This window comes from Protopterus annectens, chromosome 1.part2 (assembly GCF_019279795.1).
Source record: "Protopterus annectens isolate FY-2018-M chromosome 1.part2, PAN1.0, whole genome shotgun sequence".
Taxonomy (NCBI): Eukaryota; Metazoa; Chordata; order Ceratodontiformes; family Protopteridae; genus Protopterus; species Protopterus annectens.
The window spans coordinates 359,911,899-359,932,539 of NC_056727.1; the positions used below are offsets into that span (position 1 = coordinate 359,911,899).

General features: G+C 39.2%; 1 protein-coding gene across 1 annotated transcript in view; it reads left to right on the plus strand.

The window, feature by feature from the left end:
- Positions 1-20,641, plus strand: part of SHLD1 (shieldin complex subunit 1) — a 2,230,375-nt gene that overhangs the window by 1,754,395 nt on the left and 455,339 nt on the right. Inside the window, exon 5 of the mRNA XM_044056410.1 lies at positions 5,696-5,749. Coding sequence (XP_043912345.1) covers positions 5,696-5,749 — 54 coding nt within the window. The remainder of the gene's footprint in view (positions 1-5,695; positions 5,750-20,641) is intronic.

Here is a 20,641-nt window from a genome sequence, read left to right on the forward strand (position 1 = left end):
CAAGGGATAAGAAACTAAGAGTAATGCTACTCAACGCCAGAAGTCTAAACCTCAAGATGCACACACTCGAAACTCTCCTTAGCATGGAGAACGTCGATATCTGTGCAATAACAGAAACCTGGTTCAAGGCTCCCGAGAGCACCCCAGCACTACCAGGTTATACCTCATACCATGCTTTTCGGCCCCAAAACTTGGACCGAACCACAAAAGGAGGGGGAGTATCAATATTTGTCAAAGATACCCACACCTCCAGGTTGGTGGCACAGCACGAAGCATCAGAGACTATCCATGTGCAACTACCAGTGGGTAAAACTGCTTTCCAGTTTATAGCCTGCTACAGACCACCCTCCCAAACCCAGGAACCCCACTCGGCCTTCCTGAGAACACTGGAAATTATGAAGGTCTCTCCAAACACCATTATATTGGGCGACTTCAACTACCCAAACATAGACTGGGAGCATTACTCTAGCTCCAACACCCTAGCCCAAAGGTTCCTAGAATTTATAAACTCAAATGCTATGGAACAACTTGTTACCACTCCCACAAGAGGTTAAAACATACTGGACCTGATCATCACCAACATGGGGACTCTATGCTCCAGACCAGAAGTGTATCCCTCACTGGTAAGATCAGACCATAAACTAATCTCACTGGATATTCACATCCCCACCCCACCCCCTGCCCAGAAAACCACAGTGAAAAACTTCTCTAAAGCAAATTTCACACTCCTCAAAACCGAGGTGGAATCCTTCAAAGCCCCCGGGCCTGTGGAAAATACGGCCCAGACCGCAGAATCCTTTATAAACACATTCTATGAACACCTTCAGGAATGCATGGATCATGCAATCCCAAATAAAACCAAGACCCAATCCTCCATAGGCAGACATCCTGTCTGGTGGACCCCTGCCATAAACAAACTGTACAATAGAAGGAGGAAGCTACTACATGATAGAGCAAAATCCCAAAAAGGGAAGGCATCTCTGATCAGTATTAGCAAAAAACTACGGGCACTCATAAAATCATCTAAGGCCAGCTTCGAGAGAAAAATTGCACAGGACACTAAGGATAATCACAAGGCTTTCTTTGGTTATGTTAGGAACCTGGGTGGGAATTCCCAGATATGCTCAGAAGTAGTCCAAAATGACAAAAAATACACCGAACCCACAGACATTGCCAATATCCTAGCTGACAGGTTCAGCGCAACCCCCCCCCTCCCCACCAAAAGGGCAAATATCTATCCCAGCAGAGTGCTGCCCCCTGACATCTCAGATGCTCAGGTAAGAGCCGCTCTCTCCAAAGCAAAAAACACAGCATCAGTGGGACCAGACGGTATCCCGGGCTGCGTCCTACATGAACTCCAAGAAGAGCTAAACCCAAACATAAAACTACTGTTCAATCTCAGCCTTACTACAGGATATGTACCCAAAGAGTGGCGTACAGCAACAGTGGTCCCTCTCCACAAAGGTGGTGCCTCAACGGATCCTGGAAACTATCGCCCCAAAAGCCTGACTAGCTTGGTCTGCAAAGCTATGGAAAGGATCATCATGGACCTCATAAATAAAGATATTGGGGACCTACAGACACTGGATCCTTCCCAGTTCAGTTTTGTTAAGGGCAGATCCTGCCTCTTAAACCTGGTCGATTTCTTTAAAACAGTCACCAAGGCCATTGACGAGGGGAAGGTGGTCCACACAGCCTACCTGGACCTCGCAAAAGCCTTCGATACAATACCCCACTCGGGCATTATAGATAAGCTAACCAGCTTAAATATAAACCCCTATGTCACTAGATGGGTTGCAAACTGGCTCATGGACAGAACCCACATGGTTAGAATTGTTGGAGCCATGTCAGACTCCAAACCAGTTACAAGTGGCGTCCCACAAGGCTCAGTCCTGGGACCTCTCTTGTTCGGTATATATTTCTCAGAGGTACAGGCCAACACGGAAGGACTGTGGCTGACCAAGTTCGCAGATGACTGCAAACTGGGTGCCATAATCGACTCTCCAGCCAACACAAGCATCCTCCAAAAGGGCCTCATAGAAACAGACAACTGGTGCCAGAGCCATGGCCTCAAGCTAAACGCCAAAAAGTGTATAGTCATCCACTTTGGCAAAAACAAAGTGCCCACAAATTACCACATAGGTGGTAATCCATTAAGTACAGAAGAAGTAATTAGGGACCTGGGGACCCAAGTTGATAGCAATCTCTCATTTGACAACCACAAGGCCAAAGTGGTTAGAAAAACATTTTATATAGCCCACCTAATCATGAAGGGATTCACATCTAGATCAGGGGAGGTCATGGTGCCTCTTTACTCATCCCTCATCAGGCCCATAATTGAGTACAATGCCCCTTTTGGGATGTATCTTACCAGACACCTGCAGCAACTGGAAAGACCCCAATAGTACCTCACCAAGAGGATCAAAGGGCTCAAACAGATGCCATATGCTACCCGGTTAAAGAAACTCCAGCTCTACTCAGTGGCATACCGCCTGCTCAGAGGTGATCTGTGCCTAACGTATAAAGCCATGTCCAACCCGGAATTAATGGACATGCTGCACCTCAGAAAATCCAAATCCCATCAAGCTACGCACTTGAGAGACTTGAACCTCAGCACTGAAATAAATAGGACATGCTGGAGGGACAGATTCATAATCCAGAGGTTCCCTTCACTCTGGAATAAAATCCCAGTCCAGGTTAGGCAGAGTCCCTCATTGACTCTCTTCAAGAGGAATCCTGATGAGTGGATGGGAGATCGTAGGTTTACCCCGGGTATCACATCTGTGTCACTGTTAGACAGAGGCACAGTATACTAACCTCGAAAAAGGGCATAGCAAAGTTAATTTAAAAATGGGTGGCGAAAGCCAAACACACTCTGGCTAGGCGTATAAATGCCCTAGGGCAGATAGCCTAGTATGAACCTGTGAACCTATGTATATGTTGGTGAGTCTTTATTGTGTAGTACAGAATATAACCTTTACACTAACATCTATAAAATAATTAAATCTGTAAACAGACTAATTCCATTTTTAATTATATATGATGTAATGATGCATGTAAAAGCTTGACAGTAAGAACAGAGCAGTTTTCTTTAATAAGATGCAGAGTGCAGGATTACCATAACAAAGATGGCTCTGTTGCTTTCAAGAGAATAACAGAGTAAAAGCACCACTGTTCAATTCTAGAGCAGAGGAAAGATTATCTCTTTCTTTTGTAAAAAAAACAGTCCATATGTCTGGACTCTGGGGTTGGGTTGCAAAACGGAAGCCTTCTTTTACATAGTTTAACATCCACAACCAACTAAAATTTGCAAAACAATACATCAGGTCTCCCAAAAGCATGTGGGAAAATGTGTTATGGTCTGATGAGACCAAGGTTGAACTTTTTGGCCACAATTCTAAAAGGTATGTTTGGTGCAAAAACAACACTTCACATCACCAAAAGAACACCATCCTCACAGTGAAACATGGTGGTGGTAGTATCATGCTTTGGGGTCGCTTTTCTTCAGCTGGAACTGGGGCTTTAGTAAAGGTGGACGGAATTATGAACAGTTCCAAATACCAGCCCTTTTGGCCCAAAATCTTCAGGTGTCTGCTAGAAAGCTGAAGATGAAGAGGAATTTCACCTTTAAACACGACAATGATGCCAAGCATGCAACCAAATCAACAAAAGAATGGCTTCAGCAGAAGAAAATTAAAGTTTTGGAGTGGTCCAGCCAGAGCCCAGACCTAAATCCAATAGAAAATCTGTGGGGTGTCCTGAAGAGAGCTGTGCACAAGACATGCCCTCTGACAGATTTGGAGCGCTTTTGCAAGGAAGAGTGGGAAATATTGCCAAGTCAAGATGTGCCATGCTGATAGACTCCTACCCAAGAAGAATGAATGCTGTAATTAAATCAAAAGGTGCTTCAACAAAGTATTAGTTTAAGGTTGTGCACACTTATGCAACCAGCGTATTGTATGTTTTTCATTTTTTATATTTTTTCCCCTAACAGATTTGTTTGTTTTTCAATTGAATTGTACAGGTTATAGGTCACATTAAAGGTGGGAAAGTTATGAAATGATTTATTGTGGTCTCATTTTTTTTATATCACAAAACCTGGCATTTTAACAGGAGTGTGTACACTTTTTATAACCACTGTATGTTGTTGCTATAATTCTGTAATTTCTTTTCTTTCTCCTGAATCTAACTCTTTTTTTTCATTTACTCTTTTTATACCTTTTCCTATTTTAATATATTCTTCTTTTTCATGAATTCTTATCCAAATTGCCACATGATCAGAGAACCAATTATATTTAACTCCTTTTTATGTATTTTTTTAGGCCATCTGATATCAAAAAATTATCAATTTCTGTCTTAATTTCATTTTTTTTGTAAGTCCAGTGTTTATTTTCCCATATTTTTAATTTTCCACTTTTCATAATTTCAGTAACCATTTTGACATCACAACTATTCTTTTTATTTCTCAAATTACAATTAAAGTCAGTCATCATTATTATATCCATGTTAAGACAGACACACGCATATAAAGCTATTAGTCTATATATATATATATTTGTTTTCCATCTTATATCTACTACTGTTCTTCGGCCCAGTTCTACTATTGTAATATTTAATATTTTTATATTTTCTTGTCATTGTATACTTATACCCGAACATGTTCCTTTGCCTAATGTTTCAAACTTGATGTAGCATATGCAGTTCTTGTTGGAGGAAGTGTTTAACATCCAAAATATAAGTTATGTAAGTATTTAATGTCAACACACACACACACACACACACACACACAAAGTTAAGTCCATTACAGACAGTTCAAGTGAATGCACCATAGATGCCCCCATTGTGAGCAAATTAATGGGAAAAAAAATCATAGAATGCAAGCATGCCTCTTTACTGTCCTTGATTGTGCCACATAGTGTTGCTCTGGCCATTTATAATGATTGATTTCATGATAAATCACTGAGGATTAAAGTCAGTCAGTGTTGCAAGACATTAGAGTTTCATATTTCTTATTTTGAAGAAAAGTGTGTTGACGGACTGCTTGTTTGTTTCTATGTGCCTGTCGATCTCTCTCTCACTTACGCTGCCTCTCTTTCTCATGTGCATGCACAGATGCACATGCATGTGTACACACTCTTTTCTTTAATCAATTTACTTTTTTTAAATTTTACACCTGCTAAACAGTAAAGTGCTGTGTAATGACTGTAAAAAAATGTCATCTGCTTGCTTTTTTATATGTTTGAACTTCATGGCAGCCTAATGCACTGCTGCTGTGAAGCAGTGGACTTGTTTTTACAGTGGGCATTACCTCCAAATTGACATCCTGTTAAGAATATTCTTTCACTAGCCAAGGTAAAGATGTGCAAGCTGCCCATTCTGTATTGTGCAGTAATGTACTGTGCATACATTTGTATTGTGGCGTTCAGCACTGTATGACCCCCTATATGTTTTACATTATAACAGGGTACACCTTAGATCATTGCCTGTGTATGATAATATATTATTATAATATTGTTGACTGCGACTATATTTTAACATGATCATAAAGTTGGCTTACTGATCATTGGAGTGATGTCATAGTATACGGCACATTTGATATCACGATATACTGAAAGGTACACTTTTGTTGATGTAATCAATATGTAAAGTATCTCTTATTACAGCTCACTGTGACATCCATCTTTTTGTTTTACAGATGCTGATGTAGTTACTGAAAATAGACAGGTAGTCCTACATCAAAAGCAGTGTGGTAAGTGAGACATATTTGTTATTCCACTGATGTGACATGTGATTGCATATCAGTGAGATTTAATCTCTTATTGGTAGCAGAAGTGATACAGTGCATGTTTGTTTAGCAGTAGGATTTAATCTCTTCTTGGCAGTGAAAAGGATATGATGCATCTTTCTGATCATAAGCAGGACATGTAAATAAGTTTATTGTGCAGCGTTTGAGAAGCATAATATATTGCTATCTTCTGTTCAGTGTTGCTGTAGAGTATAATCCAATAGGCTGATTGTTAGCTGTACTTATTTTATTTTTACTTATAAACGAACATGTGGTATCTCAAGTACACCCCCTCCCTGAGCACGCTGCACACACCACAGATTGTATGACAAACCATTTTTTTCATTTGCCCCATGCATACCGCATTTAGGTGATACATCTCTGATGTAGGTAACACCCATGACCATTATGAAGGCAGTGGGCTTACTAAGATTTGCTGTATAGTTCTGTTTTACATCAAGGGCATTGCCAAGTCTGATTTGTCATTTGCTGTATATTTCTACATCAATAAGAGGTGGTTATTCAGGAAGAACTGGAGAACATCTCACACAGGAACTGATGCTTAATTCTTAAGTACCTTGTGCCATGTCTCTAACATTCAGGCCAGTACGTAAAGCTGGTTGGCCATTAGCAAATACAACACCCTGCTCAAGTGCAAGTGGGCTGCATAAGTTCCCCTGTATTGTAGAATTCTCTCAAGGCCACATAACTACATCCATGTTTGGGCAAAGGTTTTTCATGGGATGTAGTCCAGATATATCACATTATAATCACGCTTCCTTCTCCCTTGCTTTTATTAGTGATGAACAGGGATAACTACTGCTAGCTATCACTTTGTTCCCCTGTACCATGTTGCTAAAAACCCATTCCCATAACAGTATTATTAGACAAGACAAAAGGACACAGAGAACACACAGAACCAAACACGTGAAACAATAAATCTGCCCCATTACCTAACCCTTACCCTAAACTTAACCTGTAAATACTCACACACCAACTACTATAATATTTTCAGTTAAACTTTCATTTTTCTGCAAAGTCCTACCTATGAACCTATAAAGAATGAGCATTGGGTCACATGTGCTTTAGATATTTTGTTCTTTCATTGTTTTTCTCCCCTAAAAACTTTTCAGTCAAATGCGTTTGAGACCATTTGAGCTGTACCCAACATCAGATATGTGGATTATAATATGTTCATCATATTGATCAGTGCTGTGGTAACATTAACTGTATGGGTTATATCCTGCCAAGGATATAACAGCCGGCCAGGTGGCAAAGCTTCAGGGGACCTTCCATGTGCCCAAACTGTCAGTCAGCTTAAACTGAACTGAGCTGACAAAAAGACAAGTTTGGGTGCCACACCCATCAGTGCTTTACTGGCATCAAAGTGTATGCTCCTCTGAGCCTTTTGAGGATTGAGAGTCAGCTAGGGCTGTTCCTTTGCAGGACAAATAAGTTCCCTCTGGGGGAAAATCTTCCATTCAGTTATCTTTGACCATTGCTAGCCCTACTACCATCATTCAGATAAATCTTCCTCTGGCACTGCTCAAAGGTCAAACACACAGAAAAAAAAAAACTACCATAACGAATTGTATTTTTAAATGTATGTGTATAACTGTATATATTATTAGTGCACTTTCTTACTGAAATACATATTTTCTGTTTTACTACTGTGCACTCTATATATATTGTACACTTCTGTAACTTCTCATCATATTATTCTATATTTTTGTTTGCTCTATTAATTTGCACTCATCTCTGACTTTTGTATTTTTATCATATATGTGGAGCTTTAGTATTTTTTGATTGTCATGTATGTGGAGCTTTTCTCCCCGCGTCTCTGTTGAAAACTGGCACCTGATTGCCCATTCAGACCAACCCGGTAATCAAACATAAAATAAAAATAACTAAATATTCTTTGCTGGTAAGTAATACTTTCCACTTCAGTAGAGTTATTTAAAGCAGGAAAATAGTGAATGCTTCTGCCATCTTCATTTTTAGAATTTTGAATTATCAGGCTCACATATTAACGTTCTGACTAATTGTGGATGTATGAGGAATGCTTGGTCTGCAGTTTCTTTTTGTGAGGAAACATCTGCTTTACAAGATTTAGTTTGTTCTGTTGTACTACACACCACTCTGTTTACAGTGTGTGTATGATGCAGTTAATATCTCTTCCAGTGCTGTTGTGGCCTCTGGTACTGATTTGAGGAGGTTTGCCTGGCTGCACTCTCAGAACCTCCCAGGAGTATATGAAGAGTGATAATAATTCTCTCTTTTAGATAGATATTCACTTTTTGGTTCCTTTGATGTAGTGGTGATCAAAAAGAGTGATGGAAGGGGTAAGTTAAATCATGGAATCTTTAAGATTTTCTGCCCCTGTTTTTTTCTAATTTTTAAGGGATTCTGTATCCCATCATCCAATTTTGACAAAATGGCAGGAGTGTTCCAAAAAGAATTCAACAAGCTCCAAAACCAAGGACAGTCTAGTTAGTCAGTTTGATTATTTAAGGGAGTTTGCTTCCCTGTCCCACCATGGCAGTCCCTTTTCCCTTCCAGAAAGTCTGAAGCTCCATTTTTGCCTTTGGCAACAGATGGTTTCAGACAAATGGGTTGTAAAGATTATTATCAAGGTTATAGATGGCATTAAGAGGATATTCCTCCTAACCAGGAGGTTATTCCTCGTCCACCAGACTAGACTCTCTTTATTTTCACCTGTCCTTTATTACATGCTTTTCTGGGAAGTGATAGAACTAGTTTCTCCTTCCCAGTTTGGAAAGGTTATTCAAGGATGTTTTAATGCCAAAGAAATATGCTTGGAGACCAGTTCTGTTTTTTTTTTCTTAGATTTGTTTGTGATGGTGCCTAACTTAAAAATGATGTCACTTCACAGTCTGTTATCTCTTCTTCCTCTTTCAAGTTTCCTGGTAATTCTACATTTAAAATATGCTTATTTCATTACATTTCAGTTAGACTTCAGGCATTTCTTAAGGTTTCTGTGTCTCGATCACTTTGTCAGTTCTCTGCTTTACCCTTTGGACTATCCACTACACCAAGAGTGTTCAGTAAGAGGATAGCTCCAGTTATAGCTCATTACATGCTACAGTGCATCAGTTTTGTTTTTTCCATATTTAGATCTTTGCCAGCTCTTTTTCAAAGTGTCAAAAATATCTCACTTAGGTGAGAGGTCTCTTACACAAGCTAGGATTCCAAGAGAACATTCAAAAGTCCTTTTTCACTCTTTTACACAGGATTGTGTTCCAGGGGTGTCAGCTGGACACCTCAGTTCAAAAAGCCTTTCTTCCACAGGAAAAGTAGATCTGCTTAGGTCTATTTCTAAGGTTTTACAATCAGACTTCAGTCACTGCAAGGGAATACCTCAGGATTTTGGGTCTCATGGCATCTATAATTCTAATGACAACCATAGCAAGACTCCACATGTGAAAGATACAATGTTAATTGAAGTCTCTTTGGTCCCAGAATCAACGTCTCTTGTATTTTCATATTCCAGTGCTGGGGTTTGTCAGTAGAAAAATTACTTGGTGGAGACAGCAAATATCTCTGAATTCAGGTCTCCCCTGAACCCTCCCTGTTTCAAAGCAGTCAGTCATAACAAACATCTCAGACTTTCTTCGGGAGCAGTTTCAGGTGGGATAATAGTCCAAGGTATATGCGGCACTTAGAACAGACGCAAGCACATAAATATGAAAAAGATGCTTTCTCTGATCAAGACACAAAACCCTTTGGACCCAGGACCTCTTCAACTTTTTTCATATAATGTCACAAGCATGTGGTACATCTTCTGGCAGGGGGCACCAAGTCATACCCCTTTGCAGACACAGCACAATCTCACTCTACAGGCATCCTTTATTCTGTCAGAGCAATATTGTGTGGCATACAGGCTGAACAGGATAGGACAGACTGTCAAGTATGTAAACTAAATCAGGGGGTCCCCAAGATTTGATCCATCTGTGGGAAGTTCCTCTAGTAGAATCATTTGCCTCCTCTCTAAATAATCAGCGGACAAAATTCTGCTATAGGGCCCTATGCTAGAAGGCCTCAAAGACAGATGAATTTTTCTTTTTCTTTGACAGGAATGTTCCTGTATGCTTTTCCACTGATATCCAGGGTACAGCTGAAGATTCAGAAGGAAGCCCTCCAAGATCATTCTAGTGACTCCATTTCTGGCCTAGGCAACAGCAGTTCTCTCTTGTTTTGAAAATGGTCAAGGGCAGTTCCCACAAGCTTCCTCATAGAATGGATCTACTCATACAGGATCGGGGTGTTTGATACCCCCCATCCCCAATCAGCTTCAGCTGACTGCCTGGATAATAGGGTCTTATTTTCTTTTGCACCTGCTTATTGAGGATGTGCAGCAGGAATGTCTGCTACTAGAAAATCATATATTAGCAAACGGAAAAGGTTTTCTAGACAACAACATAACCAGCACACATTCATGACTAGTTGTTCTCTGGTTTTACAATATATGCGTGAGTTACCTTTAAATGGCCTTTCTTACTCTTCCATCAAGGTTAATTTATTGGCCATTTCAACATGTCTGCCCATGAATCTCTCTCTTTCAAAGCTTTCTCATGTCAAAACATTTTTGAAAGGAGTTTTATGTAAGAGGCCTCCAAGAAAACCAGTGGGCCCCCTGCTTGTCATCTTAATTTTGTGTTAGAGAATCTAACGCTTGCTCCATTTGAACCAGCTAATCTGGCTGACTTGAAGTTCTTAACATGGAGAACAGTTTTACTGATTGCTCTGACCTCCTCAAGAAGAGTGTCTAGATTGCAAACTCTTATGGCGAGTCAATCCTATTTTATTTTCCACAGAGACAGGGTTTCCTTGAGAACTAATCTGTCTTTAATGCCTATAGTAGTAAATGAGGTTACTTTCAGCCAAACTAGCATTCTCCCCATTTTCTTTACTGATCTTAAAAATGAGGGAGAAAATATATTCCATAGCTAAGATGTCCTCTGACAACTCGTGTAGTGTCTCGACAGAGCTAAATCATTCAGACCCTCAGATCCTCTATTCTTGTTTATCTATTTATTTTACATTTGTTGACCGGGATAGTCCGACTGGATGCATGTCCATTTTCAGCGGAGGCCCGGGGAGAAAAGCTCCAAGGGTATACATATACAATCATTACAATGTCATGTCGAACAGGAGTAATCATAACATAATAGAAGTATGACACATTTTACAGTCTAGTTAAGTTTATGGAAATATGCCACTTATTCTAGTACATTTAAATTTGTACAGTCTAACAATCTTCTAAACTGGCTTAACAAAGATATTTGAGTAACACTTATAGACATAGGATAGATACACAGTATGCATAAAGATTTAGTCAGGTTTGGAGAAGGGACATATCCATTAAGACTTGAAATACTCCTAGAGAGCTATTTTGAATTGAGATAGTGTGGTATCCAGGGTAATGTTAGCAGGAAGGGAATTCCAAATTTTGCTAGCAGAGTTGGAGAACAGGGAGTCACCAGTTGTTGTATTTGATGGTTTGCACTAATAGTCTGTTAGATGACCGGAGTGACCTGGAGTTGGAGTGGGGGTAGATGATGTTTTTTCAGGGCAGGTGTATTATCTGGTTGGTTGAGTGCTTTGTAAGCAACAATGAGTTGATTATACTGAATCTACCTGGGTAGCTCTAGCCATCCGAGATCATTTCGATTTTTATAATGATGGATTCTATAGGGTAGACCAGTTGCAAATCTAGCTATGTTATTATATCAGCTTGAGAGTTTAGTAAGATCAGATTTATTTAGGTTGGCCAGTAAAGGGGAAGCATAGTAGAGTGCAGAGAGTAGATGGGAGTGGGCAATGGAGGTCCTAGCATATGGGGTAAGGAATGGCTTTATCCTATAAAGTGAGCCCAGTTTTCTGTTAATGGTTTTGATTGTTTTGTTGACATGCACATCAAACTTAAGAATGTTGTCTGTAATAACTCCTACTAGCTTTGTATGGGCATCTGGAGAGATAATGGTACCATTATTGGCCTTAATGGAGAGAGATAATGCCGTGAATCATTGAGTGGGGGTGAAAAGTAGGAGCTTTGTTTTATTAGGGTTGAGAATTAGACAGTGAGTGGCAAGCCACTTCTATACTTGCTTGAAAGTACTCTGAGTTATTGATAACAGTTCTGTTTGCGAGGTGGCAGTGCAAATCAACGTTGAGTCATCTGCATATTGAATGCAGATGGCTTCAGGAATTACAGTGTGGAGTTCATTGATAAAAATGGAAAACAGAAGTGGCCCCAAGGTAGACCCCTGTGGGACACCTAGTGTGTTGGGTAGGAGGTTTGAGAGTTTGTTCTGCTAAAAGACGGATTGTTGTCTATTGTGCAGGTAGGATTCAAACCATCGGAGAGGGTGATTACCTAGGGACATTGTTACCAGGGTGTTGATGAGAAGATGATGGCTAAAAGGGCTGAAGATAGCTTGTTGTTGTTCCTGTTATAGTTTATTGCATTAGAGAAGGTGAGGAGAGCTGTGGTGGTACTATGATATGGTCTGAAGCCATGCTGGGAGTTAGCTAGTAGGTCGTTTTGGGTTAGAAAGTTCAGGAGTTGTTTATGGATGCATTTTTCCATTATTTTTGCCAGAGGTGATAAGATGGCTAAAGATGGCTAAATTGTCTATAATTGGATAACTCAGTAGAGTTACCACCTTTATGGAGGAGTATGACATGAGATATTTTCCAGATACAGGGGACTGAAGCTTCTGATATGGAATGATTAAGTAGAATGGAAACAGGGTACGCTATGGAATCAGCAGCTTTTTGCAAATATTCGGCTGGGAAAAGGTCTGCTGCTAGGATAGTAGGTTTTAATTTTTTGAGTAGTGAATGAATGAAAGATGTAGAGACTGGTTGGAAGCTAAAGGAGGGCTGGGAGCTGGGAGTGCTATCCAGTGGGTTAGAGGAGTTAAGGGGTATTTGGCTTGCAAAGGCTTGGATGGTTTCAGTAAGAAATTATTAAAGTTGTTAGCAATATCCTCTGGTAGTTTATTGGTAGAGGCTGAGGGAGGTGGAGTGGTGGTTTGACCTGGGTGCAGTAATTTATTTATCCCTGCCCAGAATTTTTGGGGGTTATTTTGGTTCCCTTATTGAAGATGGAGGTAGTAGTTTTTTATCTAATAGAATAGCTTGTTTTGTCTCATTTCTTAGTTGTCTAAATTTGGTTTGATTTATAGGGTCTTTTGTAGCACACAATGTTGTCCATGCCTTATTTCTGACTATGATTTTTGTTTTAGTTTCTTTAGATAGCCACAGAGCAGCTTTTGTTTTTACCATCGTGGAACGAGCGGGAGCATGAACATCGAGGATGGTGAGGAATTTATTGTTAAAGTGGGAGACAGCTTCATCTAGGGGCAGGTGCTTTAGGGCAGTCCAGTTGCATGCCTTAAGTTCATCATGAAACTTGCTAGGATTGAAGCTTTTACTATTTCTTATTGTTCTGTAGATGGGCTGCTGGGAGTAATTAGATTTGTGTTTGCAGATAAAGGTAAGAAAGTGGTCGCTGAGGTCATCGGGGATGGCCCCCAAAGAATACATTTGGGGGTGGCTATTGATTAGTATCCAATCTAGTATACTGTCTTTTTGGTTAAGTTTTCCTATCCCGTTTGGTGTGGATATAACCTGTGTGAATCTATACAGGTTTACATGGCTGGTAGGACATTGAGAGGAACAAGTTTTCCAGTCGAAGTTAAGGTCTCCTAGTACTATTGTTTCTTGTGGATAGTTATTAGCTAACCAGTGGAGGATGTCTTCTAGGGAATTGGTATTATTCCCTGGTGGAATATACACACAGACTATATTTATGTTTTTGTTTTTGTTAATTTGGAGTTTGGTAGTGATTATTTCTGCCTTATTGACCTGGGGTGGTTGACTGGGGTCTAAGGTGACATTTAGTGTAGATTTGAAGAGTACAGCTACCCCTCCTCCCTTCCTGGTGGAGCGATCAAGTCTAAGTATATTATACCCAGGTGGTAGTATTTCATTATCTGAGGTTGATGGTTTCAACCAGATTTCAGTTAGGCATAGAATATCAGGGGAATGGACTTGTAGGAGGGCATGCAGATTGTGTACTTTGTTATTTATGCTACGTATATTTAGTTGGCAGATCAGGAGGGAGTTGGGGGACTTATTATTTGATAGTGATATAACTGGGTTAGTTGTAGTGGAAGTTCCATTATCTAAGGTGGCAGGGCCAGGGTTTGAATGAATGTCTCCATCCATTGCTAGGTTATTGTGTGTAATTGCTATAACTTTCAGGATTTTGTTTATAGATTTTTGATAGCATTTAGATTTTGAGCTGATGTATCTGGGTCTAATAGGCAGATAGTGTTTTATGGTTAAAGGGTTGATAATAGTTGTAACTAGTGGGTAGCATGTGTTATGAGATTAGGACTAGTTTGAGATTTTGGGTGATGAAATCCTAGGTAGGACTGATTTTCATAAATGGAGAGGAAATATGGAAATAGCATGAGGGATAGCAGAGAGAGTAGTGACATTGCTTTGTAGGGTATCATGGTTGGAGGCTATACTGGTGTTATAGGACTAGGACCCTCAGGATCTTGAGGTTGAATATTTGCTACTGGGGGAGGGGTGGGGGCTGGAGTAGACTACACAGTGCAGTACTGATTGGTCTAGATAGGAAAAGGTACAGTAGTAAATGGTCTGGATAGGAAAAGGAGTGGTGGAAATGGGATGGGTTAGGCTGAGTAGGAGATTATTGATTGGTTCAGCTGAGGGGGAGTGGAATAGTGACTATAAAGCTAGACACAGTAAGGGCGGGTGTGAATTGGGGGCAGGGGGTACAGAGCGAGCCCGAGCACAGCAGGCCTTAACCTCACACAAGAAATCTGTAAGTAATTAATTAATTATGCTTAGGTTTAACAGGATAGGCTCTGCAGGAATAAAAGTATTGTATAAATTGTAAAATAGGGGTTTTCTTTTAACCTTGTTTTACTTACAATTTTTTGCTTTAAGTTTGAGGAAATCTCTGTAATTGTCTTCCAATTTTGTAGATAAAATATGGGGGGAGTATAGTTTTAGGGGTTGGTACTATAGATAGGGCTAGGGAATAGTGCTATAGACCCAGGTCAGCAAATGTAAAATGCACAGATAGTTTCAGATGAATAATAACCTTAGCAGGGCTTTTAGCCAGTGGGCAGCTTAGAGCAGGTTGTCTGAATAATTCAGAAGGGCAGCGTCCTTCTGTTGTAAGCCTTGTAGGACTGCTTGTTTAGGGGGATGGTTCCTGGTGGGAAAGATAGTTTAAATTTAATTAGCACCAGTTTAGGGCTCAAACAGTAACACTATGTGCAGGGAAACAAAGCATTTACATCCACAATACAACTGTTTTCCCTGTGTTATTCTGTTTAGATATAAAATATCGGCTTTCCTGATGTATCTACTGTAATTACATAACAGATGCAGGTACTAGAGTCCTTATGCACATTTAAGGAGGAGAGCGTATAATATGTTAATTTTAATGTGTGTTTTTACTGTTATAAGTTAATTAGGTTCATCCGAGCAACAAGCCTCACAATCAGTATGCTGTAGCTTCTAAAATACACAGACCACAGCTTTTGGCCATCCATAGTACTTTAAATGTACTCAGCAGGTTCTCTATGTAATAACATAACACTTAGTGATTTTACTAGTTTAAAAGCCACTACAACATTATAATATAGCTTCTAAATCACAGACCAATGTGTCTGGCCGTCCGTAGCTTAAGTAATGTAATCCACAAGTTCAGTAAGGTTTAAACATTCAAAGTGATGTTGTACTAGCTTAACAGTTGCTAATTCGCTATTCTGTTGCAACAGGGTCAATATTACTATGTTGCAATCTCAGTAGACTTTAGGCAACATTCATTAGCAATTATATATCCAGGCTAGATAACTTAATACAGTAAATCAGCTTGCCATAGCTGTAGAGCTGAATGGCACTACCACTTAAGCATTCTAGTACACTTTATGCATTTCTGTGTGACAAAAAGACAGTATTAGCATACAAACTTGTAGAAATGCTGAAATTCACTAGGGTAAATACACAAATATAGCTTAAAACATTAGGCACATACCACGAGGGTGAAAGTAAGAGGAAGGGACAACCTGTGTCAATACAGTTTCCAAATGGTTGTCTAAGGCAATTACCTTTTTTTTATACTCACTGTAACAACATTTTTCCAGGCAGGCTCAAGGTCCAGTCTTCCAGGGCCTTGACTTCATCTTTGGCTTTTTTTTGGAAATAGTTGAATTCTGGAAATATTCTGCAACCTGTATCTTGGTCCTCTGTACATACCTTTACAAAACACTATAAGCTTGATTCCTTCTCTAGGTCTAGATCATAGACCATTCTCCAGAGGCTCCTAGACTTCTCTCCTTCCACCTCCAAATTAAATATTTCAAGCTAGAGGGTGATCTACCCATATAGCTGATCAATATGATGAACATAGTAGAGTTGTGTAAGTAAACTTGCCACAATAGTAGATGTTCAAATGATGACTGCTACACTAGCCTCTTCCTCCCACCATCTCCGTTATTTACTTATTTATATTTTTGTGTTGGTTATGCCAGTGTGTGGTTAGTTATTTTTCATTCTTTCTAGCATTTTCCTTTTTGGGGCTTCGCCTTCCTCACTCTGTTGGCAAGAAATATCTGAAGGGCTTGACACCCAAACTTGTCTTGTAATCAGCTCAAATGACAATTTGAGTGCATGGAAGGTGCCCCAAAGCTATGGAAGCTGGGCAGCTGTTATATCCTTGGCAGGATATGATCCTTATAGCTAAGGCTACCGCAGCAGTGATTATTCAGACATCTACTGTTATGGAATGTTTACTTACACATCTGTACTTTCTGCATCTTTGTACCTGATTCCATAAATATCAGGCATTGTGACATGGATTATAAAAATGACAACATATGCAGAAGTACATTTTGCCTGTGTTGTATGCGAGACTCCCATGTCTAGTGCATGATGGATATGTAGTAATTGGCTTCCTACTGAAATGTCTGGACTTCAAATGCTGAGTCTAACATGCTGAAAAGGAGACTGAAAATGCAGTAGAAGAGTGATTACTGAGAATTGCTCTTCTCCTTTAAACTTATTCTTGCAGGGGGGACAAGCCCCCCTACAGTCCTGATATGGAGGGCAAGCCCCGTCCCCAAATTGTATATACAAACACCATGATTGCCATACCCTGGAGAAAAGGAAATATTACAAGAAATGGCAATCCTGGACTTAGTATATGTAAGTTCATATTTTTGGCCATTTTGTTTTTACATCTCTGGGCTCGACAAAGCAAATCTCAAGAATTCAAATAGTTTCTGTTGGAATGTCTACCTGGAGGCTTTGTTATATGTAGCTTTATGTGCCAACATATGCCTAGGTTTTGCTTTATTAGTGACAGCTTTTGAACTATCTGTTGTGCAAAGGAATTCTTCATTTCACTCACTCCCAAGTGGACTTAAAAGTAGAGACTTTATAGCCTATTGGTAAGGTTTTGCAACCCCAAAGTAGGTTGTACTAAGTAAAGAGGTGCATGGAAGAGGGATGTTGGTTGCCAGCAGCATAAATTGGCTATCTTCTTTCAAGCATGTTCATGGTGTACATCTTAAATTATTTAGTCTGAGTGGATTGGCACTCAGTGAAATTTATAACCCTTTACAGCTGTATTTGTGTATGCTAGCTCTGGCATGTAATATCTACATCTCATGCAGGCATACCACTATTCCTGTGCACATTCATTAGAGGTCTGGTTGGCTTTTTAGTGCTTCAGGTTAATCCCCATACTGACACCCTACATCCCCAACTCATCAGTTGAGGAGTTTAAAAAAAAAAAAAGATCCTCTCCTTGTACTGGGTCTACCAATTACATGCCCCTCCCTTCCCCTGGTGCCTCAGGTCTTCAAACAGCCATGCCTCTCAACCTGTTAGTGCAAGAAATCTGGATAAAGCCTAAAACAGTAACAGATTTTGAAATACTGCTGTTATAAACTTTGAAAATTACTGCAATAACAGGATTTGTGTTAGTATGCATTTTTCTGAAGGATATGAAGCCCGGAAATCAAATGTATGTCATTATTAGTGATTTCTACCCTCAGTGATTTGCAAGAAAACCAAAGAATTTATGAGGAGCAGAGTAAAAAGCATGAGGCAAAAATATAGACAGTTGAGAGGTATGCTCCTCCCCTCCTCAGCTAACCAACAATTTAAAAAAAGTCCGAAATCGTGTACTGGGGCTCCTGAAATGCATGAGACAATCAAAACCTGTTTTTGCTCCCTGCTCCTGACCCTCCTTCTTCAGTTGAAACAAAAACAAAAAAAATGTTTTTCTTGTTAAAATGTAGCAAACTGCTTGCAGTTACAGTTTGTACCACACATGAAGTGCTACATCACTAAGGTTTTTTAGCAAACAGCTTCCTACAGTGCTTAGCTTTGTCTGCAAGTGTAATACCATCATGAAGGTGAGAGGTACTTCAGCAATATAAGCCCATTGTGCATTCATCCATTGGAATGATGCCAAGACGCGTGCAGAGGAAACAGGAAGTGAGGATAAACTTTAATGATATTGAAATGTATAACAGTGTTCCAAAATAATAACAACACACGCACACACAAACCCACATACACACACACACAAAACTAATATATATCTATATCTATATATATAGATACATACATACGCACGCACGCACACACACACACACACACACACACACACACACACACTCACATTATATATGTATGCATGTATTTTATATATATATATGTGTGTGTGTGTGTGTGTGTGTGTGTGTGTGTGTGTGTGTGTGTGTGTATGTATACATATATATAATGTATGTATATATATATATATATATATATATATATATATATAAAATATATAGACACGTATATGTGTCTGAGTTGTTATTTACATTTAAAACAGAGACCACACTTGCAATCTGTTTTTTTTTTTTTTTTTTTTTTGTCTCAACACCACAGCTGGCAAGATGACTTCTGCAAAAGAGCTTGCTGTATTTTACTTGTTCTGTAAAGTATGATTGTTGGGTCAATGGCTGTATGTTTAACTAACATTTTTTACTTCATATTAGTCTTGCTTTTAAAGTAATGATAAATTACTTACCCAGATTAGTGACATATTTTATTAATCTAGGTTCAGAATCACAGCACATTTTCCCAGTGCATCTAATATTAAGTTGCCTTTGTACTCATCATAGCAGCTGCATGTTCACTATCTGTATCCACACTCATTACAAGTGTAGCCCTATCAGAGGTGTGTAACTGCATATTAATTTTATAAAACAAATCAGAAAATGAATTTTGCTGGTATACTCCACGAGTTAGCCTTCCACATTGTCCTAATAGATAGTCAAAAAAATGGCACCAGCAGATAAACTGTAAGAAAATATTTAGTACTCTGTGATTTACCTAAACTGAACTTTAAGAATTCTTATTCTCTGATGATACCATCTCATAATAATAAATATCTTCCAGTTTGCATGTCTTGTAGTTATACTGCTTCAGACTGTGTACAAAAACAGCACATGCAGTTTAGTTCACATTAGGAGAGTGCTATAGTTTGCTTTTTTTCTGTTTGTGCGTGTTATTTACTATTTACTGATATTGTTTAATGACTACGTAATATTCTGCCACATTATGTATCAGTTTTGTGTAAAAAAATATATTTTGCAGATGGAATGTACGCACACCTCTTAATCTCTTATCATAAAAATTCTGGGTAATGCCAAGAAATAATCAGGGTCAAAGGCCAAAAATCAGGGACAAATTTTAAATATTGCTGTTATAAAGTTAGAAAGCTGCTAGAATAGCAGTTTTTAAATTAACATGCATTTTCTGAAGAATATGAAGTCTGAAACTGAAATGTCTATCATGCTTTAGCACTATAAAACCACAGATTTTGTGACAAACAGGGCAAATATATGAGGCATAAGTCTGAAGTGGTACAGTCTTGTATTATATCCTGCTTTACTCACCATGATTTGGGTGCTGCAGGCACATCTCACAGGTCACCCTTCCTCATTCTAATAGGCATTTTGTAAATTTCTGGGCTCCCTTCACCTAACATGGATACGACCTAAACCTGTGTACTGACTTAGCCAAAACCAAGTGCCGAAATATATTTTGACACTGGACAGAGCAAATCAAGGCCCATTTAGAATCAGTCACATTGCTAAGCTAAAACCTCATCTTACTATACATATGGAAACAAGTGATCTTGCAGGTGAAACATATGAGGTGGCCCAGCACAGACAACATTTAAAGAAGCTTTGTAGAGAAGTGGTCAGCAGCAGCTTTTTCTGAAATGTTGTTTTTTCAAAAGAAGGACAAGTAAAGAGAAATATAGAATTTGTTGAGTGTCATTGAGAGACTGATTCTGTGAGCAGAGTTGAGTAGTAGGTGACTGGGGAACTACACGGAGGGATCACAAGTGGAATGTCACAGATCACTTGCATCTGAATGTGGCTCAGAAAGACAGTTTTCAGGCTGGGCTTTAGGAACATATAAAAATAAGAGTCCGTTAAACTGAAATGGCAGGAAGAGAATTAACATTTTTAGTTGGATGGAAGGAAGAGAATTAACATAATTAGTTGGACTGTAGGGGAACACAAAGGGTAGGAATACAGTAAAACAAAGGATGAGATAAAGGAAGCAAAGGTAAAAATAGCATGTGAAACACAGTACTTTGCAAGGCCAGAATTATCGGTGAAAAACACATACAAGATGCATTAGTACAGGGCAGCAGATATATGTAAATGATCTGAGTTGTACCTCCCTAGTCTGTATAAAGAAAGATACTATGGA